The sequence below is a fragment of the Syngnathus acus genome, chromosome 20 (genome assembly GCF_901709675.1).
Source record: "Syngnathus acus chromosome 20, fSynAcu1.2, whole genome shotgun sequence".
Taxonomy (NCBI): domain Eukaryota; kingdom Metazoa; phylum Chordata; class Actinopteri; order Syngnathiformes; family Syngnathidae; genus Syngnathus; species Syngnathus acus.
The window spans coordinates 899,318-925,473 of record NC_051104.1 but is presented as its reverse complement, the minus strand read 5'-3'; the positions used below and the strand labels follow the sequence as shown (position 1 = coordinate 925,473).

General features: G+C 47.3%; 1 protein-coding gene across 4 annotated transcripts; it reads left to right on the top strand.

The window, feature by feature from the left end:
- Window positions 1–2,614: 2,614 nt before the first annotated feature.
- Window positions 2,615–25,522, top strand: dipk2ab (divergent protein kinase domain 2Ab). 4 transcript variants are annotated; one of them, XM_037280299.1, is made up of 5 exons: window positions 2,619–3,102; window positions 7,339–8,209; window positions 18,247–18,550; window positions 20,055–20,391; window positions 20,495–25,522. In XM_037280299.1, the coding sequence occupies exons 2-5, from the start codon at window positions 7,556–7,558 to the stop codon at window positions 20,562–20,564; spliced, it is 1,365 nt and encodes a 454-aa protein (XP_037136194.1). In that variant the 5' UTR covers window positions 2,619–3,102; window positions 7,339–7,555; the 3' UTR covers window positions 20,565–25,522. The 4 variants fall into 4 exon arrangements, with proteins under 4 accessions (XP_037136198.1, XP_037136194.1, XP_037136195.1 ...); XM_037280300.1 differs by having other exon boundaries at window positions 2,744–2,828; XM_037280301.1 differs by lacking the exon at window positions 2,619–3,102 and adding an exon at window positions 6,408–7,243.
- Window positions 25,523–26,156: the final 634 nt, after the last annotated feature.

Genomic DNA, 26,156 nt, shown 5'->3' with positions numbered 1-26,156 from the left:
CGTTCGGCCGAGCAGCTCACTATATTTTATTGGACCACAAACTCCCCTGTGGGGCATAATGGACTCGGTAATGCAATGAAATCTTTATCTGCCCCAGCTCGGTCCCCTTATGAATCCGACTTAATGGCGTGAAGTCAACACAGAATGGTTTGGGCCTTGGTAATGGCCTGTGTGGTCGAGCGTTTGCTAATGAGGCAGCAGTAGAGTGGGGGAGATGCAATTGGCCCAGGAACAAGGGTCATCTCCTCGGCTCCACCCATTTGAAAAATTGCTAACACTAAAAAAACACAACTTTTTGTAGGATTACTTGGGCAGTTTCATCTCAATGCAATGCAATCAAATATGTGTGTTTTTGGGGTGTTCTTATGGTATGGACTTTGACTTTTTGACTTTGTATTGAGGGGGGCTGGTTGGCGGGACCATTTACAATATTTAGGCCTCTCACCAGCTGGCCCACTGTTACTTTTTTCCTTTGTTCTTGTCTTGTTGCTTTGCTTTGATGACTTTTAACTTTCGCACTTATTGGCTTTCTTTGTGGCGCCGTTGTGTGTGGCAGCCTTTTATAGGAGCCTATTGAGTTGCGGTCATGTCATCTGTGTGTCTTTATATACCCAACCTGAATTTACCTCCCCCTGAGGATCAATAAAGTATCAATCAATCAATCAATCAATCAATCAATCAATCAATCAATCAATCAATCAATCAATGACTCCTATATATTGGATGGATCAAGTTGGCAGCGCAGGTTTGCAGGGATATTCTATTAAAATCGCATTTTCCCTTATTGGTTGTAAAACAGGACTACCTTTCAGTATATGTTAAACTACTAAAGTATGCTGATGACACACAACTTTACATAAAACTGGACAAAACACCTAATTCAATCTCCACTACACTCACCATCTGCCTGGAGGAGATAGAGGCGTGGATGAGAGAAAACTTCCTGCAATTAAACAGATGCAAAACGGAAGTCATCCTCATCGGGACTCCACACCAGGTCACATCCTCCCCAATAACAACCATCACTTTTTCTGGTCAGGACATTCCGCTGTCATCCGTCGTCACCAATCTTGGCGTGCAAATGGACCCCCAGCTCAATTACGAGGCCCACATCAAACACATCTGTAAAACATAATTCTTCCACCTTAGAAATATAGCCAAACTCCGCCCCACCCTGTCACTGCAGGATGCGAAAAAACTCGTCCACGCCTTTGTCTCCTCCAGGCTTGACTACTGCAATGCACTTCTCATCGGAATCCCTGGGAAGAGCCTTCAAAAGCTCCAATATTTCCAAAACAGCGCCGCCAGGATCCTGATGAGAGTGCGCAAATACGACCACATCACACCTATCCTCCAATCACTACACTGGCTTCCCATTTCCTCTCGGAATGAATATAAAATTTCTCTGCTGACCCATCAATGCATCCATAGCAACGCACCCCCTTACCTTAAGGAACTAATCACTCTCCAGTCTTCCACACGGAATCTCCGCTCATCTAACACCTACCTCCTCAAAACCCCCAAAACTAACCTCCGTTCCATAGGAGACCGGGTTTTCTGCTCTGTCTCACCCACATTGTGGAATGCCCTACCCTTTTTAAAAAGGCATTTTCTGTAGCACTTTGAGATTTTTTTTTTAAATGTAAGGTGCACTATAAATATAATTTATTATTATTATTATTATTATTATTAAAGTTGGTTCTTCATGCAACAAATCCATCAACAAGTGTCATATGAAAACAAACTAAAAGGCATTGCAACTTACCATACGTTGCTTCCCCCCTACACCTTCCATGCAAATATTTAATTCTACACAATGTAGACTTGCAGGGTAGTAAAATGGGTTGGATGATAAGCGTTAAAGTGTTTACAGTGAGCAAAATTCGACTCTTCTTTGGGGCATATGTCAAACTTTTATGGGGACTTTAAATAGTTATTTCCCTAACATTTTGTGCTGCGTTGAGTGATCCTGGTAAATCTCGGAACCATTTATAGTTGCCCCGCAAATTACTGCAAAGAACTTAAAAAACATTTCCTACTTTTGACCAGGAGATGGCGGTGACTGCAAACTAATTCATGCCGGTGTTCAAAGGTTGATCTCGCCTCAGTTAAGCCGGAAATATCGAGTCGCCGCTGTCATTGTCCTGTTCGGTGCGAGTGATCCAGCCATTAGCGGCTAATTAATCAATTAGTCATTCGGCTAGTGTGAATTGTGTTTGCCATGTGCATTACTTCGCTGATTACGATAGTAATAACATCGTCTCTGTGATGAAGGAGTGCAATTATCTAAGTGTTGTCTCGGTTGCACAAACGAGTGGCTCGCTTATTATTGTAAATGTCCCCATATGGTGCGTTTGGATTCTGGTTTTTTTTTAAAGGACAACGTAGTAATAAAAAAAATATTTTCCATGGGGGGCCGTATAATCAATTAAACAATATATTTTCTTGAATAACATTAATAATTAACTTGTAGATATATTCACCTGAAGTTCACAAAATGTTGCATTTTAGGGCAAACTTTGTTCTCGGGGGAGGGGGGGGGGCGTTCCGTCGAGACAAACATGGGAAGAGTCGCTATGGAAACACGAGCGTAAACAGACGTAGGCTGTCGTAAAAAAGTCTGCTGTTGAAAAGAGTCGCTAGAGATTCTATTGTGGTTAGACTAGGCGAGTAGAGAGCCGCTATTCGGGCGAGAAGAGCGGAGCAGGAGCACGTTTCTTGCCCATGCAAAGAGACCCATGCTCCGCGGACACTCATGGACGTCCACGCTCTGCGCCAACGCTCGGCTCTTTTGTGAAGAGGACGCAGGACGAGCCGGTCTACGAAGAGTTAAGATTCGACATCCTAACTGTTTATCTGAGCGGCTAGCAGGCTAGCTGGCTACATGCACTGGGGGAGCCGCTACTTGCAACGAAGCAGAAGCTCGCGTGTTGTGATCGATGGGAACCGAGCCCAGTTGAAACTGCCTTTTGTTGTTATTTTGTTGCCTTGATGTGGTCCTGATCACCCCACGCACCAACTTTGAAGAATGATCGCGTGAGAGCTTAGCGTCTGCTGATATTTTTTGCACATTTAACCTGGAAAGAAAGAAAAGTCACTCAGGTTTGTTGTTTTTTTTCTTCAACTTGGCTTCCATCGGTTCGTCAGTTCGACTTCAGCCTTAATGTTTAAGCCATTGAAGTGATTGTACAATTTTGACTTGGCTGGCTCGTGATTTTTCTGTTACACGAGGCTTCGCGTGACACTTTAGTTTCTTTTTCTCCGATGAAAGCAGACGATAAGAGCATTTCTTCTCTTATCAGATGCCCCCATTGTCCCCGAGCGGCGACAAGACGGGTAACATAACCGCTAAAACGGTTCTGTGTGATGTTTTGCAGAAAAAGAACTTCCGTGAGTCGTTTGAAGCTCGATTTGAACACAATACAACAAAAAAACTGAAATAACGATGGTAAAACCGTGTGGTTGCGTTGCATTTGCACACGGAGTGTTTGAAATGCAGAGATGCAACATTTGTGTCTCAGCGCAAGATCTAAATTAGACAGGATCACGTGTCTAAAACACCCTATAAATTAAATAAAGTAGCTTTTAACATTTTTTCTCCCACAGCCAGCCAGTCAGTCAGTCAGTCAGTCAGTCAGTCACATTTGGGGGTACCGATCCCAAGTGCGGGAACTCCTTCTTGAAAATATTCCGACTGCGAGTTTGTAACGCACTTGGCAGCAGAATTTACATCAATTTGCATGACTCGGGTTGCTTATTTGTCAGAGAAATGTGCCGGGATTCAAAACGAGACGGGATCTTTTTGGATATGAATGCAACTTCCATGCCACCTTGCATAATAGAACTTTTCTAATCTTTTTATTTTCGTTTTAACTGCCATTTGATTTTCTTGAGCCTTTAAACATCAGGTTAGTCTTAAAATCAATCCAAATTAGCATGCTATCCTCTGAACAGTCAAGCACATTATAACCCCGAAAACCTCAAAAACAAATAGATCCCCGGATTAATAATGTCCCCTGCGAGAGGAGGCTGCTGTTAATTGGTGCTGATTTTTTAAAAATGCTCCTCCAGGAGTGTAAAACGCTGCTGTCGTTAAGATTCTCTCATTGCAAGCCGCCCGCGCGCTTTCTCCTGTGAGTTGGGTTTTTTTGGTCTGTATTTGCGATCAAACATTATTGACTCCCCCAGTCGATAACCTTGGCAACTGGAGCCTCGCAATGACAGCAGGGGTGGGAAAGTGGAAGCTTCGTCTGATCTTGCGGCAAAAGCCGCCAGCAAATGCCGTTAAACGCTTTTTTTTCATGTGTGGGCTTTGAGACTTAAGTTCTAAAGCGAATGCGATTCAGTTGAATATTTGGATGCACTTAACCTTTGCGCCGGTGCGCTGAAGAAAAATGCTGGAGCGTACCATTGCCAAAAGGTGAGTCTGCTCTGTCATTTAAAGTACAGTTGGTTGACACAATCGGAATGCGGCTGACAATTTGACATTTTATAGACTAAAAGATTTAATGACGTGATATCAACGATTGCCTTTGTGCCCGCATGTGGTCTTAAAAATTCCCCGCAGGTGCCACCGAGACAATTGATTTATCCCGTGGCATCCGAGCCCTCTAATATGTTAATCTCAATCCAGTTTGATTTGACGAACAACGGCGGAGATTATCCCTGGAGGAAATTCCCGATCTTATCTGGCTTATCCTGTCAAATGTTGAAGACGAGTTGAAATATTGGAATATCCGCAACCTTTCATTCTGTTTTAAGTCAACACGAGGCCTAGCTATCGCTATATCGTGGCACTATTCTCTCCTGCTAATGAGGCATTTTGCGTCTCTTGGCATCTGCCCCGACTTGAAACTTGCATTTTGCACGCGAGGCTCATTTCCTATGCATGAGGAGCGGGGTGCCCTTTGATTTGCCCGCCTTACTTTGCCTCTCTTCCATGCTCACCCGAGAAATGGTAGCAAGGAAAAGTCACCACCCCCTACGTTAGGCAATCTGATGCTTATTCTAAACAAGGGTTTCCGCTTGGTATTGTGTATCCCTCCTCCTCCCTTCAAGGGAGAGACGAGATGTCGCCGGGGTGAGATCTGAGAGCGGGGCTAATTTGACACCATGGGTACAATGAGGTTTGCCCCCAACCTTAAATTTCACCAGGCTGGCGCCCTTTTTGATTCACATCTGGTGCAGAATACAAAGCGCCCGACACCGTCATGTGGCCTTTACCCTCTCGAGGGCAACCTTGCCAATGTGAACTCCAAAGAATCAGAGCGACGGTTATGTATTTTGGCTAACGCTTCCGCTGGCCTCTTGTTCACAATCTCGTCAAAACTGCTGCGTGCGATTTATCCTTTCGCCGCGCCAATTAACAAGGTCATCGACATAATCCAGGTAACGCTCCGTAGGTAATTGAGGCCTAACACTTGTTCTCTTGAGAGACGGCAAGACACTACGTGTTAGCTTGTTAGCCGCCCGCCCTTCCGCTCATCTTATTACCTGTCGGTTCAAGCTCGCCGTTGAGATGAGTGACTTCTACCCGCTCCCTCCCTTGAGTCCTTTGCTGATCCGAATTAAAACTCATATCTACTCACAAGATCTGGGCTGCGACGTCGAAGCCCTAACCGCCTGTGTCGGGAGCTAAATGGCTTTTGATTCGATATCTTAGAGCAGCGTGATATTCCATTCCCCCCCCCCTTCACTCCCTCGCTCCATGTAGTGAAATGTAAACGGTATGCTTCCTCGGCTCATATCGACGTTTTATTGTTGGCTGTTCTTATTTTCTCCCCGCCGATTCATCTTCCTTTCCCAAATGAATATTTTTTATTTTTGGGACCCTATCAAATTATTGTGTTGGCGTTTTAGAACGGGCAGAATGCGCACCACTCCTGAGGGGTTATATATTTTTTTATTGTTCATTCATCACACTGGAGACATTTTGTGGAAGTCAGCGTGATGCTGAGGTGCAATTTTTTTTTTTTAGCTTGCTCAGTGTTATGCAGGTTTCAGACTTTAAAAAAAAAAAAGCGTAAAGGATTACCATGTACTTTTTCCACAGTATTGCACTGCTGTCATTGTATACTAAATGTGCCTTGGATATTATTCACTCGTAAAGCGCTAAAAGTGGTGATGTCTTTTTTTTATGATTTCATAAATCACGGAATGGCATCCGGATGTGACAGATCACCATTCAGGCTTTCCATCTTGTTTATGGTACATTATATGCTCAGAGTTTTTACGGCAAGTGCAGACAGACAGCATTCATAAATCTTGTGTCCTCTTTTGGAAAAAAAAAACAAAAAAACAACAAGCAGTGCAGCCGCCGTCTCTACTTCCCCTTAACTGGATTCGGGTTATTTTTAGCGTTATAGCCTAGCTAGGCTCAGATGGCGGTGGGTGCAGTTCCTTATCGAAGGCCCCACCGCTGCTCCAGCCGTCACCGCTTACTTGGCCGCCTGGAGCTCTCCGTCGTGAGGCCACATCTCGGCAGCTAAACTGGAAGGACCGAACACAAAGAATCAGTGTGCGCACGCCATGCTAATCTGCTTGCTCGTTAGCCGCGCCGTCTTGCTAGTCTGTTGTCCTAATAGGCATGTCCTAATGAGCTCTAATTGAAGACGGCTAATTTGCATGGCTGGACTCATTGTCTTTCTGGAAGCATCTTAAAGCTCAAAGGAATCTAATATGATTTGGTCTTGGATGATCCGCCGTCCCCGATTCCAGATTGGAGTCACTTTGTTCTGCGGTTATTTCTTGACACGACCCCTTTGTGCCAGACGGCGAGACGATTTTTCCCGATGGCATTTATTTTTCGAGCGTGAGGGACAGTAACAGGGGCCATTTTTCAAAGCATATCAAAGCAGGACAAGTTTGATCAGAGATTGGACCTTGCATTCTTCACAACGCAGCGCTGTATAGGAAAGTGATACAATTGCAGAATGAGGAGCACCTTTTTATTTGCACTCGAGAGAAAGGCGTTTCACTCTTGGTTTGATAGCCGCCTTTATATTCTCACCATCGCCTTGCTTTTATTTATCGTTTTACTGTGAGTGCCCATAAAATGATTTTCTTAGAGAGAAAATGTTCAAACGGGCACTGGTGGTTTGATTTTGTCGGCCACTTTCTGTCTCATTTGTGGACAAAGGTATGGAAAGTTCTCAGATGAAACAATTAGAATTTCTCTGGCAATTGCTTCTTCTCAGGAAACGGGCCTCTTTCAAGGTAGCGCACATTAAGTCGTCATTTACCGGTAAGCCGTGATCAAAATGGATGCTTACGCAATTTCTCTTTCTCTTGTGACCTGTTCTGATGAGTTTCCTCTTCTTTGTTTTTGTTCGCGTCCAGGCTTGCTAGCTGAAAGTAGCCCGTCAACAGGAAGCTTGGTTGAACATGACTCACCGGCCAGTTGCAGGGACTGCCAGCCTCGCCCCAGCTTGTGGCTCTAGACGCCAACCCGACGCGCCATGACGGAGAGGCGTTGAAGTCAACTCTCCGACAGCCATCTGGATAACGCTCCCGGCCGCCGAAGCCCTCGAGACCACACTTCTGTCCCGTCCCCACCATGCTGCGCTTCCTCCCTCTCAAACTCGGCCGCGTGTACCGCTGTCTGAAGCTCCTGTTTGTGGTGGGACTGTTTGTCATCTTGCTGATGAACACCCACAACCTGTTCGCCTCGTTCCAAAAGAACGAGCTCACGGACCGTCGCTTCATCAACCTCAACAAGTGTCCCGCCTGCTTCGGCACCAGCTGGTGTCGCAAATTCATGAACGGTCAGGTTTCCTTTGAGACGTGGGGGCGCCTGCGCTTCCTCGACATCTTCAACGTCAAGAATGTTTACTTTGCCCAATACGGAGAGCCCAGGGAAGGCACGCGTCGCATCGTGCTGAAGCGGCTGGGTTCCAACCAAGAGCTGGCCGAGATAGACCAAAAGATCTGTAAGAGGGCCACGGGCAGGCCTCGCTGCGATCTCATCCAGGCCATGTACAAAACTGAATTTGCTAGGATCAATGGCGACGTTCGTCTTCTTACTCCAGAGGTGGTAGAGGGCTGGTCAGACCTGGTACACTGCCCCTCTCAGCGTCTGCTGGACCGTGTGGTTCGACGCTACGCCGAGACCAAAGACTCTGGAAGCTTTCTCCTCAAGAACCTGAAGGACACGGAGAGAATGCAGCTGCTCATGACCTTGGCATTCAACCCGGAACCACTTGTCCTGCAGGTATTGTTTTGTTACCTTCACCTAGGAGGTTAAATCTTTGTTACCATCCTCATCTAAAGTGGCGAGGCACCAACTAAAGCAGTGGTTCCCAAAGTGGGCGGTACCGCCCCCCTGGGGGCGGTGGAAAGATCTGGGGGGGCGGTGAGGAAGAAAGGGGCGGTAGGGGGGCGGCAGTCGATTTGTACACAACACGCCGCTCTGGCCCAGTCAGATCCGACAGCATAGACTACAAAAGCAAAAGCTCAGGTTTGTAATTTCAATCTTGTAATGTTCAGAATTTTATCTTATAATAAAAACCGCATTCTGGCGGTCAACATCATCTTGAGTTCAAGTCAACATGAAATTGGGGACTCGCCAGAACGCGCCGTGTTGTGTTGTGTTGAGCTGGTTAGGGCAGTGGTCCCCAACCACCGGGCCGCGGACCGGTACCGGTCCGTGGGTCACTTGGTACCGGGCCGCCAAGCCGCACAGAATTTTTTTTTTAATCGACGATCAATTAATTCAGGTCAAGACACTCGTCCCGGTCACGTGACATGTTTCCCCAGTCGAGCCCGCAAAGCTAATATGTGGCGACAGGCTAACTAACCAGGCAGTGAAGCATTCAAAACTGCTTCAACACATGGAGACCAAGCATCCTGCAATAAAAGACAAACCTTAAATCACTTCGGGTGTCATTGTCTCCGATTACGTCTAGATGGGACCGGCTCGTTTCTGAGAAACAAACTCAGTGCTCCCACTAATTCAACGTAATGGTAATGATATTATAAATGTATTATTTATTTATTTATATAAATGTATTATTTATTTATATAAATGCCGGTCCTTGGGGGGGGGCGCTAGGAATTCACTGGGGAGCCAAAGGGGGCGCCAGCCTGCAAAAGTTTGGGAACCACTGAACTAAAGAAAGCCCGATTTTTTTTAATGCCTTTGGGAACTGAGATAAATATACCTTCCTTCCATTATGAGCATTGATACAATTCAGACCTATGAGGAGGGTGAGTTCCCTCTTCGACTGTTGTTCCCATTAACTTTTGTTTTGATAGGACAGAGTTATGGCTCCAGGTGTTTTGAAGCAATGTCATCCTTTGGGGTTATCTTTGGACAAGCTCACCAGTACAGTATGCTTGTTTCCCTTCTATGTATAGATGTTGGTTTGGGAGGAACCCTTTCAGAACCTTTGGCAATGCTCGCGATCCTCTCAAGGTTTTGAGAGCCGTGGCCTCGTGAAAGATGAGAGGTTTTTGCTGGCGGCAAGATTGCATATTTAACACCATATGTAGGGCGGATTTGAATTATTCAAGATTGCAATCTGTAAATGGTCCAAGTTGTTTTTAATTTGAATAAGTGTCTCTGTCCGGTGGGCCGCCGTCATCTGTGGGAGGTTGTGCTCGGAATGTAGTGTTCTATCATCCCGGTTGCCAGAAAAGCTCCACCGACGCGGCCTTTTTCCATCTCCCTGTGTGATATACAAGCATCCGATCAATTCCAATCTCAATCTGTCATTGACCGTGTCTCGACAGAACCACGACGGTCGCAGCCCGTGTTGACATTCAATAACTGACCTCCAACCCTCGCCCCCCTTTTTATACTCATAATGTCGGACGCCTCCCGGCATTCCACAAGATAAAAAGCGAGATCAGCTTTTGTCCAGTTGATCCATAATGCCCGTTTCTCCCGGCTCGTGCTTTCCTCTCTGACTTTTCTTTTGTTCTGTCCGCCTGTGTCTCTCTTTTTGTCAGCGGATGAATATATGCTCCACAAACTCCGGATTATTCCATCGCCGTGGCCTCTTGCCATCCTCCCCCTAGCCCAAAGGCTACGTGATTTGGAGCCGCAAATGGAATGCTAAAGACATCAGACACCAACACATCACACCTTCCCATCAGCCGCATGCATCCCTCTACTCTTTTGCCCTTGGCAGTGTTTTCCTTTTGCACGTGGCTCATCCCGACACCTTGTCATCTGTGGCGTGTTTGAGAGACCTTCGGGTCACGTGGGTACGTTGATCCTATGTAGCAGATGGTTGGCATCGACAACGTACGGTAAAAAGATCTGACGGCTTGTCTGGTCAAAGTATACCGAAGGACCCTCTGCCAAGCTTGGGCAGGAGTGGACTATAAAGAATTAATGTATAGAATGAACATGCAGCGGTACCTGGATGTCTGTTTTGGCCAGCGGTGATACCGGCCTGGTAGAGATTGAATTTTAACAAAAGATAAGCAAGGACAGAATTAATGAAAATCTTCTTCCCACTGCTTCAATTTGTTTTAGCAGAGGCTGTCACCCCCAAGAGTTACAATTTTCAGGTTCACCGTCTTTAGTACGACGGATTTCCTGCCGCCATTGTTTGCCACTGCTTCACTTTCCTCCGGCTTTATTCGCTTGAATAATGCGCGTAACATTTCTACTGTGAGCTCTGAACTCTCACAGAATGCCTTGTGGTTTTGCTCTTTTGTAGCCACTGGCAGTAAATGGGCCCTGTTTCACGATGAGACACCAGACCTCCTTTGTCAGTGGCAAACAATCTGCTCTGTTGTTTTGGCTCGGGACAACAATGGCCCGTTTCTGTGTGCCGTGCTATATGCAAGGCATACGCAAACACAGCTTGCATTCCTCTGTCACGTGCCAGACCGTTTGGCCGAGGGGGAATAAATATTTTTAGATGACAAAAAAAAAAATGACGTCGGCGAAATACAAAAGCCTGGCGCCATGTCTAGCGCTTGTTTCCTACTTTGGCTTGATAAATATCATCGCTATCCAATGAGGTGTCATTTCTGCAGGACATCTACGTGGAGTTAAGGTCACGGTTAAATCAAAACGGTAGTGATATGCCAAGTCACATGATGCCCGTTGATTTGACGTCTCATTCAATGGTGACATCATCATTTAGTCTACACAAAAATCGTGTCTTAGAGAGATGCCCGGGGCTAATTCCGGTGGATCATTCAGGCATTTTTGAATGGACCCGTCTTCTCCCCGCAATGTACTCGACACCGACTTGCTGCGCTTGCAATGTGGCCCTCCTCCTTCACTACAGCGGGAGACGGCTCAGTGAGCATTCCGCCGCATTAGCCAACGTGAACATTTATTTGCGCACTGTTGAGTGCCTCTCGGGTTCAGGCACGGGAGGCTCCGTGAAATGCACAAATTTACTACGCCCTAATGCTTCCTTCTAATTATCCCGAGCAAAGATTACGCAATGTTCAGGTAAGCGGCTCCTTAGCAACTGACCGGTCCAGTTGACAAACATTATTGGGAGCAGTTCGTTGATGGTAATTTGTCAGTTGTTTGATGCCGAGCCAAGTCGTAACATGATTTAATGATAAAATTGCTCCTCGGCGCTATTTGTGTTCTGGGAAAACACGATGTCTCCACATATAAGCGCCGTTTAAAATCCATGTGAAATGAAATGAAACGTGGGAGGAGCAGATCGCTTCTGATCGGGTAGCACGACAAAGGCGAAGGCTCGTTGCACTCCCTTTTCAGATGGAACATGCCTTGGGATGTATGTATTTAGAAACGCTGAGCTCGCCCCCCTCTCCCAAAAGTCTTAGTCATCAAGCTTCTTCCCATTTGCAGTTAATTTGGCGCCTTTCCTTTGGCTAAACGACTTACTGATTCATCAGGTGATTTGATGGGCTACAGTACATCTGGTCCAATTGGAAACGAGTTTGATTTTCGCCTCGGTCTTCCGTTCCAAGTCATTAAGCCTTGCGAGGCGGCCAGGACCATGTGACTGCGCTCGCACCCTTTTTGGTCCTGGGCTCCGCTTTGCCCAGTGAAGCTGAGAATATGAAGTGACAGGCTGTGGGCTTCACTCAGCCGGCGGCACTCTCATCTCCTCCAAACTCAAATCTATGCCGCTTTCCCAACCCTCCCTCCCCTTTGCCACCATCCCAAAGAACCACCTCCTCACTTAACACCCAGTCCTCGGCTGACACCGACATGCTCATCAGAACGGTCCTGGTCGCGTAGCCATCTGTTTTTTCCCCGCACAACATCTGACACCCAACACCGCATTGCAGAAAAAAAGAAGCACACACATTGATAGATGACCTTATCTTTCATGCCTGCTAAGATTCCTGACAGGAGGCGCTTAACGGAACTGTGAAAGTAAAGACCCAATGTGCTTTCAACAAACAGTCTGCCTGCATTGTTTGTTTTCTCCCCAAACGGGGGGGCGGATTGTCTCTTTGTGTTGTTTTTTATTTTAATGAGCTTTTACATACCCAATCACAAGACTAACCTTTGGGAACTGAAGCTTAAATAAACACGGAAGGTGCTTGTGGCTCAGGGTGGGGGGCAAAGGTGACACCTGAAACACGACCCTCCCAAAATTGATTTATCGTAGAGCAAGGAGCCGATTCCTAAACATTTCTTATTAGTAAGAAATGGTTCTGCTTCCACTGGCACACTCGACGGGACATGCCAAATGCAATCCAAGGCCAATTATACTTTCCGACTATTTACTTCATAATTGCGGACTCGCCTTCAGTCCTGCGGCGTGGCGTGTCTGCCTCCCATCCTTTAAAGTGGCTGAGGTCCATCACTAAATAGTGATGAATATCTTATTTGCTTTCTGCCTCCCAGAGACAGTGACACTCCTTAGCGCATAAGAGCAGAGTTGTTTACGCCGCTTAACCCGGCTTCGAGTGCTCCCAATCCCCTTTTCATTCTTCTTCTAGGCCTTTGTGTACAGACTGAATCCTGTTAGGACAGGGAGTTATCCGGGCCCAGCTCCCCTTTTGGATGCCCTCATTGGATGGCGTCCCCGCTGGAAGGCGGGGGGCCGGGGAAAGGTTTGACGGCGCTCTGTGTCCTACAAGCCCAGGGCCTTGTGGCCTTTTCTCCCATTTTGAATGAGCCTGCCTCCCGTTGTCACCGTAATCCTCAACAAACACATGCACACATGGCAGCTGTGTTTGCTTAGGTGGTCTGAAGCACCCCGTACCACACACCGGGTCTCCCCCTACCCCCCAAATCAAGCTTCCTTCTGTCATGCCTGCTTGCCAAGCAAGCCACTGTTGTATCCACCACTGGCACTTCCTGCCAGAGAAAATACCTTCAGATAATGCAGCACATTGACTCGTAGTCACTGCAAGTGCAGCTGCCTCGGGACAGTGGAACCTCTCCGTGACTGTTTGGTTCATTAAATTCTCTTAAATACTGACTTGCTCTATCCGCAGCGAGCTTCTGATCACAGGGTCAGTCGCAGCAGTTTGCCGTCCCCTGAGATAATTGTCTGCCGCTCTGCGATACGCGAGCCTCGACGCAGACCTCAATCGTACAAGCCCTCGGAAGTTAGTTTCGAGTTCCGGTTGGGTTCCTTCCCGGTCCGCGTGGGCGGCACAACCACCCAGACGGATTCAACAACGACCGCCTTTGACTTTACACATTCCTGGCTTTCCCAGCAAAGGGGATTTATGAGGTCTGTGCGCAGCGGCTCGGGTTCAGGTCAGCACACAGTTATCATTAGAAACCACTAGGTCGGCCCCTCTCCCCTCCCCTCTCGCTTTTCACTCCCAGTCTTCATTTTCATTCTCCAGTATACTTAAAACATGCTTAAAGCCAAGTGTGACATTTCATTTAAAAGGCCGGGCAAAAATGACTCGCTGACTGCATCAAAGCAGTGTCTTGTGCAAGAGCCACAAACTCGTATCTAAAAGGGATTTTCAAGCTTTGTGTTAAAGCTTAGCAAATTGATATGCTTTGATAGGAGCTTTGGCGCGAATAAGGAAGCAGTGTGCGGATCACTCCGGGAGGGAGGGGGGAGACTGCAGTCGTCACAATAAACCAACTCCAATTACAAGAAAAATATATTTCAAATGTTCAATAGGCTCAAATGTAAAGTAGACCTTTGAATTCCTTTCTAGGTCGTCTTTACAAAACAATTTTCCTTCTTCCCGCAGAGGGTGGTGGGTGACTTTGCTGTTAGTAGCGTCCATCGTAATGAGGCAGACTGAGGCTACTCGGAATCAAACCACACTCCGCATCCTTTGTCTCTCTACGCTCAGACACTTGAGCAAATACTTTTCCTCTAACTTAGTTTGCTGACTCGGAATTTTACTTTGAGAAACTGAAAAGACTGCAGAAGCAGCAAAGAGGCCAGTGAGCAAGTTTGGGGGGGCAGATGACATAGAAATGTCTCGCTGCATGTGTGCGACCGCGACGACGGGGCTTTTAAAGCCCATTCCCTAGTGAGGCTTGAGCGCTCGCTGTGGGCTACCAGACTGGATTCGAGACTTCAAATTGCCCCCGAAATGCCAGAAGGGGCTCGCTGCACATCCTCCGTATGCAAAAGGTGAATAAGAAATGTCACCCCTCCCGCCCCCCGACTGGCTTCAGAGGAACATCTGACTCCGCCTAAGAGATGAGTCCCTGTTCTAAAGCATCTTGAGTCATAGCCGGAAGAAACTTCTGTTGTTGTGTCTGACACGAACACGTCTGCCCTCCACACTTAGCATTTGATCTTCGGGACTGGCCTCCAGAGTCCTGTCCTGACTTGCTTTTCGTAAAACGCCGGGGTTTAGTCGAGGACAGAAAATGCAGAGAATTTCAACCGCACCCTTAACTACTGCTGTGGCTAGCTACTAATTTCCTCTAAGTAGCCATCGTTGCTAAGCCCAAGCCTTTTCGTTATATATACACACAAAGCTTTCATGTATAAATGCAGCTCTGCGCCACAGCGTTTACTCACTGGCGTTTGATTGGCCAAGTGTTCTTGCGGGGTAGCCAAGGCGATATCTTGGGAGCAGCTGATGTTTACTCGGCCCCTGAAAAGAGGTTGTTATCAGCCCCGGTCACGTTGCATTTTCTCATTCATATGCGGCGGGATACAGTTTTGGGTTGACGCTCAAAGAGCCTCTTTGCCCGTGCCCTCCCCCAAGTTGTCCCGTAGAAGGGCACGTCTTTGTCAGCGGATGTCAGGACGCAGGTGTGTGTTCCCTGCACCGCTCGCTCCATTCGTTTCATCCTCCTTCTCCCGAGGCTGCCTATTTGTCTGTGGCCCCGTTTCATTTCAGCCCACTCTGACGCCCTCCCTCCCCCACCACCCCCCGGGAGGACGCCAGCTCGTCTGTTGTATTAAAGGGAGGGGAGCGGAAAGCACACACGTCCCCCCGCTCAATGCCGCTGTTGTGCACCGGCTCTACCTTTTACATTAGATTAGCCAGAGCTGCCCTTAGAAGTCACTGCGAGGTCACCTGCAATAAGAACAAGCTTGCTTGTGTGTGTGTGTGTGTGTGTGTGTGTGTGTGTGTGTGTTTGCCAGTCTTGTTTATTACATTTCTTCGTATTAGATCGTATTTACTGGATGACGACGACATTTTCCGAATTCGGAACAGAGGTCCATCGTGAATCGACGACTGCATGTCACGACTCGCATCCTGTGTTCTTGCTCAATTGCCACTTTGGAGGCGTGACAGTAAAACAGCAATTTACTTGCCTATGCATTTCAAACAGAGCTTTGGACTAGACATTGTGCTGGTTGCCCCATTAAGCTCATTAAATGCGGGGTGTTGACAGTGAGCCGCTTTTACGTACGACTCAGATGCTAGATGACGCTAGCTTAAGTCGTTAGCGTTTACTTTCCAGCACCCGTGCAGTGCCACGTGCCACAATTTGAACAATATACGGCGTATGTCCAACTTTAGCAGATTGTCATCAATTGGCAGGGATAGAATTTGGCATCACAAAAAGTCGTAACCAGAATTGCATTTTCAGCGCATTTAAAATGCACGCCGTCTCCGGGGGACACAAATAGTAAAATTTACCACCTGTGCGCTCGTACGCCTCTTGCAGGAAACTTCTCAGATCTGCTCAGAGATGGCAGAGAAGTGTATCCAACTCATTTCGTCCGTCCCCGCCCACCGACCCCCCCTCCTCAACGCCTCATTGCAGACGGTAATGGCTTCTGCCGAGTAACCGTTTAAAGAGCGCTGAGGGAGAGCGATCGGCGGGACATGCGCCGTATTTATCAAGCTCGGTGATAGGAAGTCGTCGAGTCTTTCAAGTACGCCGCTCGCTAGTCCTGGCCTTCAGTTGGCCCGTTTGCTTTTCACACGTAAATACGGGCCCCTCATTGAAAATGGCACCCGAGTATGCAGAGACCGTCGAATGAGAGTTAAGAGCAGGAGACGGCGACATGAAGGCCTTCTCGTAACACACGCTGACAGGAAGTCTGAAAGTTGCCTCGGGGTAATCATCCGTTGCCCCCCCCCCCCCCCTTCCCCCAAGCTTCTGGCGCTCCGCTTTTGTATCCTTTCAGGCTGCAACCTGACAACCAAAGAGCGGAGAGAGGCTTTCGTAAGGCAGCATACGTACACCGCTTTACTCTCCTCCCAGCTTTGGCTTTCTCCATTCTCGTCTCATCCGCCAAACCTGGCTGCAGGGGCTTCAATTTGGGAGGATTTTTTTTTGAACGGTAAAGCCGCTTCAGCCATTCCGTTGGACGGGCCGAGTTTTGTCAACATGGCCAAGAGCTGCTTAGAGTTGCATCAACACGGCGCAATCCAAGGTTTGCATTTGGGTCAGAGGAAACGGGCCTAATAGGGATATACCAGCAAATTATCCAGCTTCAATCTAATCTTTCACTTTCTATGTTTAAAAAGCCATTTTAGATACTTAGGCCCTCTAATCCCAAATTCCTCTGGAATCTCCAAATTGTCACCAAAGGATATCTGCTCCCCTTTGCTGTCACTTTTACAAAACTTGTCGAGGAAGGCTGTCAACCCCAAAGTAAGGGCAGAATTCAGAAGGAGTCCTTGCCAAAACAGGGTGACTGGGCCCCAAGAGGAGTGACGGCCCGGTGGAAGCCCATTGTGCTTCATGTGTGGTCTTGGATCTATTTTTGTGGCACTAATCAGAACCAAATTATTTTGGACCTATTTTGGCTTGTGTTCTCGAGCTCAGTCAATACTGGTTAGCGCCGCTGCCCTTTTCGATTCCCATTTGAAACACACAAAAACTTTCCCGGCCTCACTTTACTCCATTCCTATACAGGCGATGTAATCCGCATTTGTGATAAACCGTCAGGGAGAATAACGTTTAAATAATTTGTATTTCATCAATATTTAAGGTGAGCTCGCCATGCATATGTAAAAGCCTCCTCGCAGGCACCAAAAGGCGGCAGAGCGTCGACTTTCCTCCGGCGACACGGCGGTCAGGAGTAGTTCACACCTTGCCAACAGTAACGTTCCGTGTTCCCTGACATTTCGCTATCGGGTTTCAGGATTTGGAAACACGAGTCCCCCCCCCCCCTCCCCTCCCCTTTCCTCGACCGCCTTGCCAGGAACAGCAGCCTTTGTGGGATTCGTTACATAGGAAGCTCCCATCCGGTACACTTTATCGTAAAAGGACAGTTTGACAGAAAATTGAGAGAAGCCCCAACACATTGGTGCAATCTGGATTTTCTCTTTCAAGCCTTGCTTAAACTCTGAACCGCTTTGAAATGGTAATAGTCTTTTAATGACAAGGCCGTGTTTTCAGCACAGCGTGTGTTGTAGCTAATGGAGAAGAGTGGCAACAAAGCAGCTATTTGTAACATTTCCTTGTAAATACATTTGCATAAACAACTTGTTTGTTGTTGTTAGAGGCTTCGGTTCGGAGGAACTTTTTTTTGCTGAATCACTAAAACGCATTTTCACTGCTAAACGGGCACGGTGACGACTTAAACTTTCGGCGGACGCAAATAACCGTTAGGTTTACCGTAATGGCAGGTGGCAGATATCGGCTTGGGGCTTCGAACGCAAGACGGCTTTTTTTCTATTAGATTTAATCCGCTGTAGCCATCGCTGGCTCCGTTTCATGCGCTCCTTTTGGCAGATTCTCAAATCTTGTGCTTACACCGGCGTATCAAATGTTACCCAAGGCTGCACGGCAAACTTTGCGTTTGATGTCTGGGATTATTCTCTTTCTCTCTTTATGCGAGGAAAACCAGTTCCCGTTGCAAATTCAACAAGCGCTTTTCCGATAATGACCACGGCCGCTCTTTAAACTTTTCAAATTTGCGCTTCAACTGGAGTTTGTTTTCCCTTCAGAGTTTCCCGTCGGACGAAGGCTGGCCTTTCGCCAAGTACCTCGGGGCGTGCGGGCGCGTGGTGGCCGTCAACTACGTGGGCGAAGAGCTGTGGAGCTACTACAACGCGCCCTGGGAGAAGCGGGCGGACCTGGCCCGGCAGCTGATGGACATCGCCGAGCAGCTGACCAACAACGACTTTGAGTTCGCCCTCTACCTGCTCGACGTCAGCTTCGACAACTTTGCCGTCGGCCCCCGCGACGGAAAGGTCATCGTGGTCGACGCCGAGAACGTCCTAGTGGCCGACAAGCGACTGATCAAGCAGAGTGAGTTTCCTCAAAATCGACGTCTTTAACCGTCATTGGTAGCGAATGAGTTAAATAGCCGGAGCTGTTCTGGGGCATTGCTTCTACCAAGCCGCCAAGAATATCCTCATCCAGCTTCTTCTGCCCTCAACACGCTCGCCTCCATCAAAGCAAAGATGGTCTCGATAACGAGCTGTCTCCCCCCACCCCTCCCTCACCTTCTTGAAATAAACCTCATAACAAGGACGGAGCTATACATCACACGTAGCGCGTGACAGATCCCTACCCCTTGGTCCTCCTTCCCGCTGCTGCTTCACAGAAAGGGAGGACCACCCAGTCACTCCTTTTTGATTTGTCCCGTTTTCTCCAGAAATCCTATTAAGGTGATGGAATGTTGTGTCGCCAGATGCAAAGGCCCCACCAGTGCTCCCCATGACAGATATCAAGTGTTGTCTAGCTTTCGTGTAGTACGTGTGGACTCGTATATATAAAAAAAGGGATTCTTGTGATGAAGTCATTCCGATGATCAAATGGAGTTGCGTTGAAGCACCGTGAAGGGCTACTTGTTACTTTTTATAGCTGCTAGCTGAAGGTTCCCCGCGTTGCCACGCTGTCTTTTCGACTCGCCTTAAAACGCAATCCGGCCCGTTGACGTTCTCCGTCTGACAGCCGCTGAGAGCTTGTCAAGTCCGACTGCGTACCCGGGCCGACGCGTCAAGAACGTTTATGGTGGAAGTGGCGGCGATGGTGATAATCAGTCTCACAATGTCGCAGGCGCGCGTACCGGCTGGACCTGAACAGACGGCCCAATGTCGAAACAATTGGAGCATTTCCCAGGTCCGTTCAGGTTCCCAAATGTCAAGTAGCTTTTTGAGCTTGACGAGACGGTCTCGTAGAGGTTCAATCGTTATGTTGTTTTTTTCACAAGACGCTCCCCGGGAAATAACGAGACGACGTGACCTCGCACGTTTGTACCGCTTGTTCCACCGATCCATTGGGACTGAAAATGATATTCTCCGCTTTTGACAGCGTACGTTTCGTCACGCCCGCGATATCAGCCCAACAAAAGAAAGTGATGAGCTTCTTTTGGTTTCTGTTATGAGGTGCTCCCCCCTCCCCTCCCTGCCACACACTCAGCTTCATCCTTGGGAAGAATCTCCTCGCTGTCGTGCGTTAGTGTGGCCAAGAGGAGTGCTTCATTTTCTTGATGCCGTCTGTCAATCAAGTGCGGGAACATTAATTGCTGTCACCTCACCTCGGTGCTTGAGTGCACACCTTTGCTTCAATGCGCGTGCGAGGAGATCTGTCTTAATCAACCTCACTGATTGATGTTGATGCGCCCCTCCTATTTTGGGGAACGTTGGTGGGACTCATTTCCTTGCAGGGCAGCACTTGATGGTTTAATTGAGTTGCTGTGATAAGCCGAGTGAGTTTTTGCATCCTGTGGTGGCAAGAAAACGTAAAAAAAACAATGTATACTGGTATTGCGATGTGCCGGTAACGTGCCTCCGCCCTCCCCAAACAGACAAACCCGAGAGCTACGACGTGTGGTACGAGAGCCGCTTTGAGGAGTGCGACCGAGAGGCCTGCCTGTCCTTCTCCAAGGACTCTCTATGCTCCCGGGTCATGGTGGACCACAACTACTATGCCGTGTGCCAGAATCTGCTGTCGCGCTATGCCACCTGGCGCGGCACCACTGGGGGCCTCCTCCACGATCCGCCCGCCCACATAGCCAAAGACGGCCAGCTGGAGGCGCTGCTGGACGAGTGCACCAAGCCCAAGAAGCGATACGGACGCTTCCAGGCGGCCAAGGAACTGCGCGAGTACCTCACGCGGCTCTCGGCCGCCTCCTCGCCCGCCAGGTAATGGACGGAGTCGGCGTCGGTCCGACGCGCCCGCAGACTGGATCCCGGGCGCCTCTGAACTCTTTGAGATCCTTGATGTCATGAGCTCCCCTTTGCGCAGGAGCAGGACGGCGTCTACGGAAGAGCCTTCGGTTTCATGGACTGATTTACTGACTGGCTTTGCCGCCTGAAAAGAGGAGTCGGCCGCTAACGAGATTCTGCTGGGGAGCGCAATGCAGAATGCGGGATAGAAATCGGGAGCAACCTTCTCGGATGGTTGCACCATTTGAAAAGGAAGGGGGCGGGCTCTGAGCGACACTTTGCTCGCAGGCTAATGCAACATGTGCGATCAAGCGACGCTGACCTCACCCCCCCGGCCCCACCCACCACACGCTTCCGCCGTCTTGCCGCCTCATTTCATCATCACGTTTCATGACAACATTGAATCGAACACCTATGAAAGTTTGCCCGGGGGGGATCTTTCCTTTTTTATCCCCGCTTTCTTTCATGGCTGCATTTAAAATGCTGCATTAACATTTTTGCTGCACCACCAATCTTATTTTTATTTTTTTCCTCTCTGTAGCGTGCCACAGGGAAGGCAGAGGTAGCTTGAATCTCCTGTCGTCAGGTGGAACCGAGAAGGCAGCTCAGATAAGTCCGAATAGCCTGCAGCTCCAATCAATCGCGTCGCTCGCAGGGTCTGTCCCCGTCGTGGTGGTGGCGGCAATCATCGTCGTTTTCTCCCCCCCCCCTACCACCTTTTGTGAATAGGAACTGGTGAGAACAACAGATACTCTTATAGGAAAAAGAAAGGAGAGAACTGCACAGTCCCGTGACGATAAAACCAAAGAGGCTGAAGGTAAAATAGAAAACTTGTCCCTCCACCGCAACCATTTTTTTTTTTGTGGATTATTTTTAGTTTGGCAAAACGTGGCCACAAATGCCCATTTAAACCTGGCTGCTAACCAAAACAGCAGCATCTCCTTCGCCCTTCACTGAAAACCTCTGGGAAAGAATACTTTTCAAATGTCTCGTTTCGCACCCCTCTCTATGTTGTGAATCGGACGTGGCTGGCAGGGTGTTTTGGAAAAGCAATACGAATAGGAAAGAATAAGAATCGTTTGGCTCCGGGGTTTTTTTTTTTTTTTTTTTTTTTTTGAACATGCCTCTTCGTTGTGTCCGATCCGTTTTCCTTGGTCCCGGAAAAGTGACGTCAACGCCCCCCGCTTGGAGGAGTTTGTACATGCGTGACTTAACTGTCCACTTTTGTACTGTCCGTTTCCTTTGGAGTATTATTATATCAGCGTTGTCTGATTGTTCCTGTGCCTTTCATTCAAAAGTTGTACTTGCAACTTTCAGTGGGTTTAATTATTGAAATAAAAGATATATATATCTATATATCTATATATAGAAATATACACTTGTGTTTGCACTCTTATTCATTCTAACTTGACTGTTATTTTATTATTTCCACATTCCAGTAGGACCATTTTGGCCGCACTTCACACTAAAATTGGATCCACCGAGTCTGATGTTGGCCGCTTTCCTTCTTCCTCCTCCTCCTCCCGTTTTGATCTTTCACGACTTTTGGCCGAGATCCGCACGTTGTCTACGCTTAAATCTGTCCTAACGCCAGACCTCCTGGAATGTTCTAAAAAACAAAAAAAAAAAAAGCTTTTTTTTTTTTTCCTCAGTGAAAACCCATAAGGTATGCAGTGGGTTTCAATCTTTGTGATATTACAAAATTCGCCCGAAGGCATCCATTTCACAGATTTTTCCACTAGTGGGAACAAATATTTATTTAAGTTAAGTTGCACAAGTGTGCACACCCTCTAATAACGTCTGTGTTCACAATGAACACATTTAGAGTTTTTGAGTATTCTTAAAATCAACCCTATCCCATTGTGTTGAGTGTAATCTTTGCTGTTTCAGCGCATTTGTTAAACACAGAGAAAAGCACTTTTTTTTTTTTTTTTCCATCCTGTAATTTCCTCTATTGAACACACCCTTTGGTTTGCGGTTTTTGCACGACGTCACAGCCGCGTGTGGTGTGCGCCGCCGGTCTAACCAAAGTCCCACCACCTCCCCTAAAGTCTCTTGAATGTTCAGCCTAGCCTGACGAGTGGCTCCAGGGTCGGCCTGCTGGCTGGCTGGCTGGATGGAGGAAAACACCACAGGCGTGCACCCCCGCCCGCCGCTGCCCTTGAAGTTTAAATAAACATGAGGCCATTTTCAGACGCGGTAGTTTGAAACATTAAGACTCACGAGGCGAGAATGCTTGGAAAGGCGAAAAAAATATATATATTTCAGAGTTTGCTGAGTGCGTGGAAAGCAAATAAAGCTGCAAAAATGTCTCCTTTGAGATGCTTTTAGCTTTGCTCTTAGTTTAGTCTATATTAGCACAAGGGGTGGGACGCAATATTGATATGGTGATATATAAACGTTACGCTGAGCATTTACACTAGAAAGCAAAAAAATGTTCAAATTGTGGGGCTTGTGAAAGGATGCTGGAAATAATTAGGCCGTGCATTTTGAAATCCATCCGTTCGTGCTTATCAGCGCAGGACAAGAGTGAAAGGCAGAGGTGGATATCATTGTCGCAAATGTATTACTCTGGATGTGCATGTCTCGCCTGCTGATATCTTATTCAGGAGGCAGGCCGGTCTTGTGGGGGTGGATGTGCACGCCATATGCCCGATTACAGTGATGCGGCGGGATGAAAAATGGGCAACAACAAAAAGCAAAGTTTCCTGCTGGACGTGCTGTAAAGTCTATTTCATGCTCTGGCAAGCCTCAGGCTCAGAGCCATTTTTAGTCCCGAAATGACCTATATTTATTTTTTTTGGGGGGGAGACCGAAAAGGAGGAGGGCTTTGTGAGCGAAAGGTTATGCACAACAGGGCTTGTGTTTGTGTAATAGTGCGCACCCTGGCCTGATGTTTTTTTTTTTAAGGGGGTCGGGTTTTTCCGAGCTTGGCCGCGGCTCAGGAGAAGCAATCCGCGGGCCAGAGGAGCCTTCCTGCTAAATCATCACTAATGCAATACACGGGAGTTGCTCGCAGCAATGTTCCTGGCAGCCTGCGTGCATCCCTTCAACGTGATTATGTCACGCTTCTACTATGCCTCATTTAGATAAGCTGTCGCGCAACCCAGTCTCGACACGAGAACACTAAGGCTCTCGAAGTTTGGAAAGCGTGGCTCTGGCAAGCGGCTTTGTGGGGGTGGAAAGTAAATTTGAGATGTACAAACAAGAAGATTTGGGGAAAATGAAAGTAAGTACAGGAGTACCTAGAAAAAGGTGGCTCTGAATGTCATGACAGTTCAAATTGTTGAGACATTCTTGAAAACGGTCTTGGAACCTTTATTTATACATTTTGTTCTAATCAACTCTGACATCTTTCTCCTTCATTTTAATACATGGTGGTTTGATAGTTAACATCAAACCTTTGGACCGAAAACACCGACCTTGATGTGGTGAATCCATCCCTAGTGCTTCTAGAATCTTCAATTTTTACTTTGACCTTTTGAGGAAAAGCAGTTCAGAATGATGCGCGCGTCTCTTCGGCCGCTAATTAGCTGCGGGCAGTGGCAATTGAAGAATCCTTGGAAGTTGTCCGCTTGCTGTGCGAGGTTTTTTTTTTTCTCTGAAGGATTGCCATTTTCAAGGCTATCTGGTGTGAGGAGAGAGGACTTCGCTGCTTTAGTTGCTCGATGTGTCCGGAGGCCGTGTCGGGGAAATGATTACAAGCTTTGCCAGTGGAGAACAGGTTGGAGTTAACGGCTCTGACGAATAGGTCGGCCTTTAGTCCCCCCCCACCCCCTCCTTACTTGTAGCTCTACCTGTCTGTTTTTTACAATGGCGCTGTTAGTCTACAAATAGAGAGAAATATAACATGACGTAAAAAATATTCTAATTGCTTGTCTACATATTTTGCATCCCACCCATGAAGTGTGAAATTAAACAACCGAGTGAATTTTCTGTTATTTGTAATTTTGTACCTAATTTACATAACGCCACCCTCACACTTGACAGCTGGACAAGCTTGTGGATTTAGAGCGTGCCTTGCACCAGACTCGGGCTGCTCACAAACGTAACGGGCAAATACTTTGAATGCTGATGCATTTGTACATTCTCACAATCAATGCAAATATTTTACATAATGACGTCCCGCTTTTTGTTTGTACATTTACATTTTTAGCTCCTGTAAATCCCCAGCACACCCCGACCCCCTTTTGACTCAGTTCCCTTGGCAAATTTTAAATTGGTCAGTGATTTTTAATTGGATTGGACAGGTTTGCCAGGTTCGGTTTCAATTGATTTTTGTTTTTGTTAATTGTGGCTATACTGTGTGGTCTCTTCCACTTTTAAACGAGAATAGCTCAAATGCTAGCTAGGTTATTTTTGACAAAATTAGTGGCAGCTTGCTGTTAGCCGACAAAGAACATTTTCAAACGTCCCCTTCGTGCTTATGTATTGTTTTCCCTCCTCCCCTTGCCCTTGTGTTTTCCTCCATGACGCACAGCTAATGGAGCCGTGCTGTGTCTCCCGTATCCCAGCTCTAAACGGGGAACAGGTCATTGGCGCCATCAGACTAGCGCCATCCGGCAAGAGCCCAGAGCGCCTCGCCATGTCATTATCCCGGGACGTGCGGCCGTTTACAAGGCACATTATCGTCTGCCACAGACAGGACTCGCTTGGCCTGACGATTGGAAGCTCATCATTGCTTCACCTCCCCTACCAACACGACTATCATCATCACCACTCGCCATCCTGTTGTCCCTGGGTACATTAGCCGAGAACTCAGGCCTGTGATTTTAAATATGACAAATTCAAAAGAATCAATTATCCACCCCTGCTGAAAACAAAGTATTATCCAGAAATAACGTCATCAAGTTGCAGGAGGGGACGCTTAATCTCCTGATCTATTTTATATATATATTTTTGGATAATGCAGCTCTCACCATATGGCGCACTGTGACTCAAGCGAGATGTAATGAGGAGTCAGCATGCTGGAGATGGTGACATTTACGCTGATTGTAATATTTTGTCCCTCCCGTTGTCGTCAGGATGTCGGCACGAATGTTTGTCGCATATTCCCTGTCACACTATTGTGAAATGAAATATTTTTTTAATAAAACATTGAAAACAAGAGAATCTAAGAATTTTCCAATTCATTCTAAATTTTCCACTTAGATGTTTTTCTTGGTCACGCCATTGCCTTGTTTAATGTAGAAAAAAGGCTTTGTCACCATCCTGTGGCAATTATAGGCAATTACAAACGTTTTTCAGACAGAATTTGTGCAGGCTGATTTTGGCCGCTAACAAGTAGGGGTGTAACGATTCATCGATACACATCGATTAATCGATATAATGCTCTACAATTTGTTGGCATCGATGCTAAACGTAAACATCGATCTATATCGCCCGTTTTTGACCTCGGACATTAGACGCGACTTTATTTTGAAATCCAGTTCATTGTTGCTTGCTTCCTCTTTCCGGGAGCAGTGCGCGGCGTGTTGTGTTGTGAGCAGAGCAGGCACGTGAAAGGGGAGCCGACAACTACGCGGCTCCTGGGCTGGTGCTATGGCTAGTGTCCAAGAAGACGAGGAAATTCGCTCCCCTTTGGGCTTCAAGTCATTCGTTTGGAAGCACTTTGGATTCCAAAGAAAAGATGGCTCAACGGACAAGACACGTGCAGTTTGTAAATCCTGCCATGCGGTGATCAGATATTCAGGGAACACCACAAATCTCGCCGCACATTTAAAGAAAAAACACGACATCTC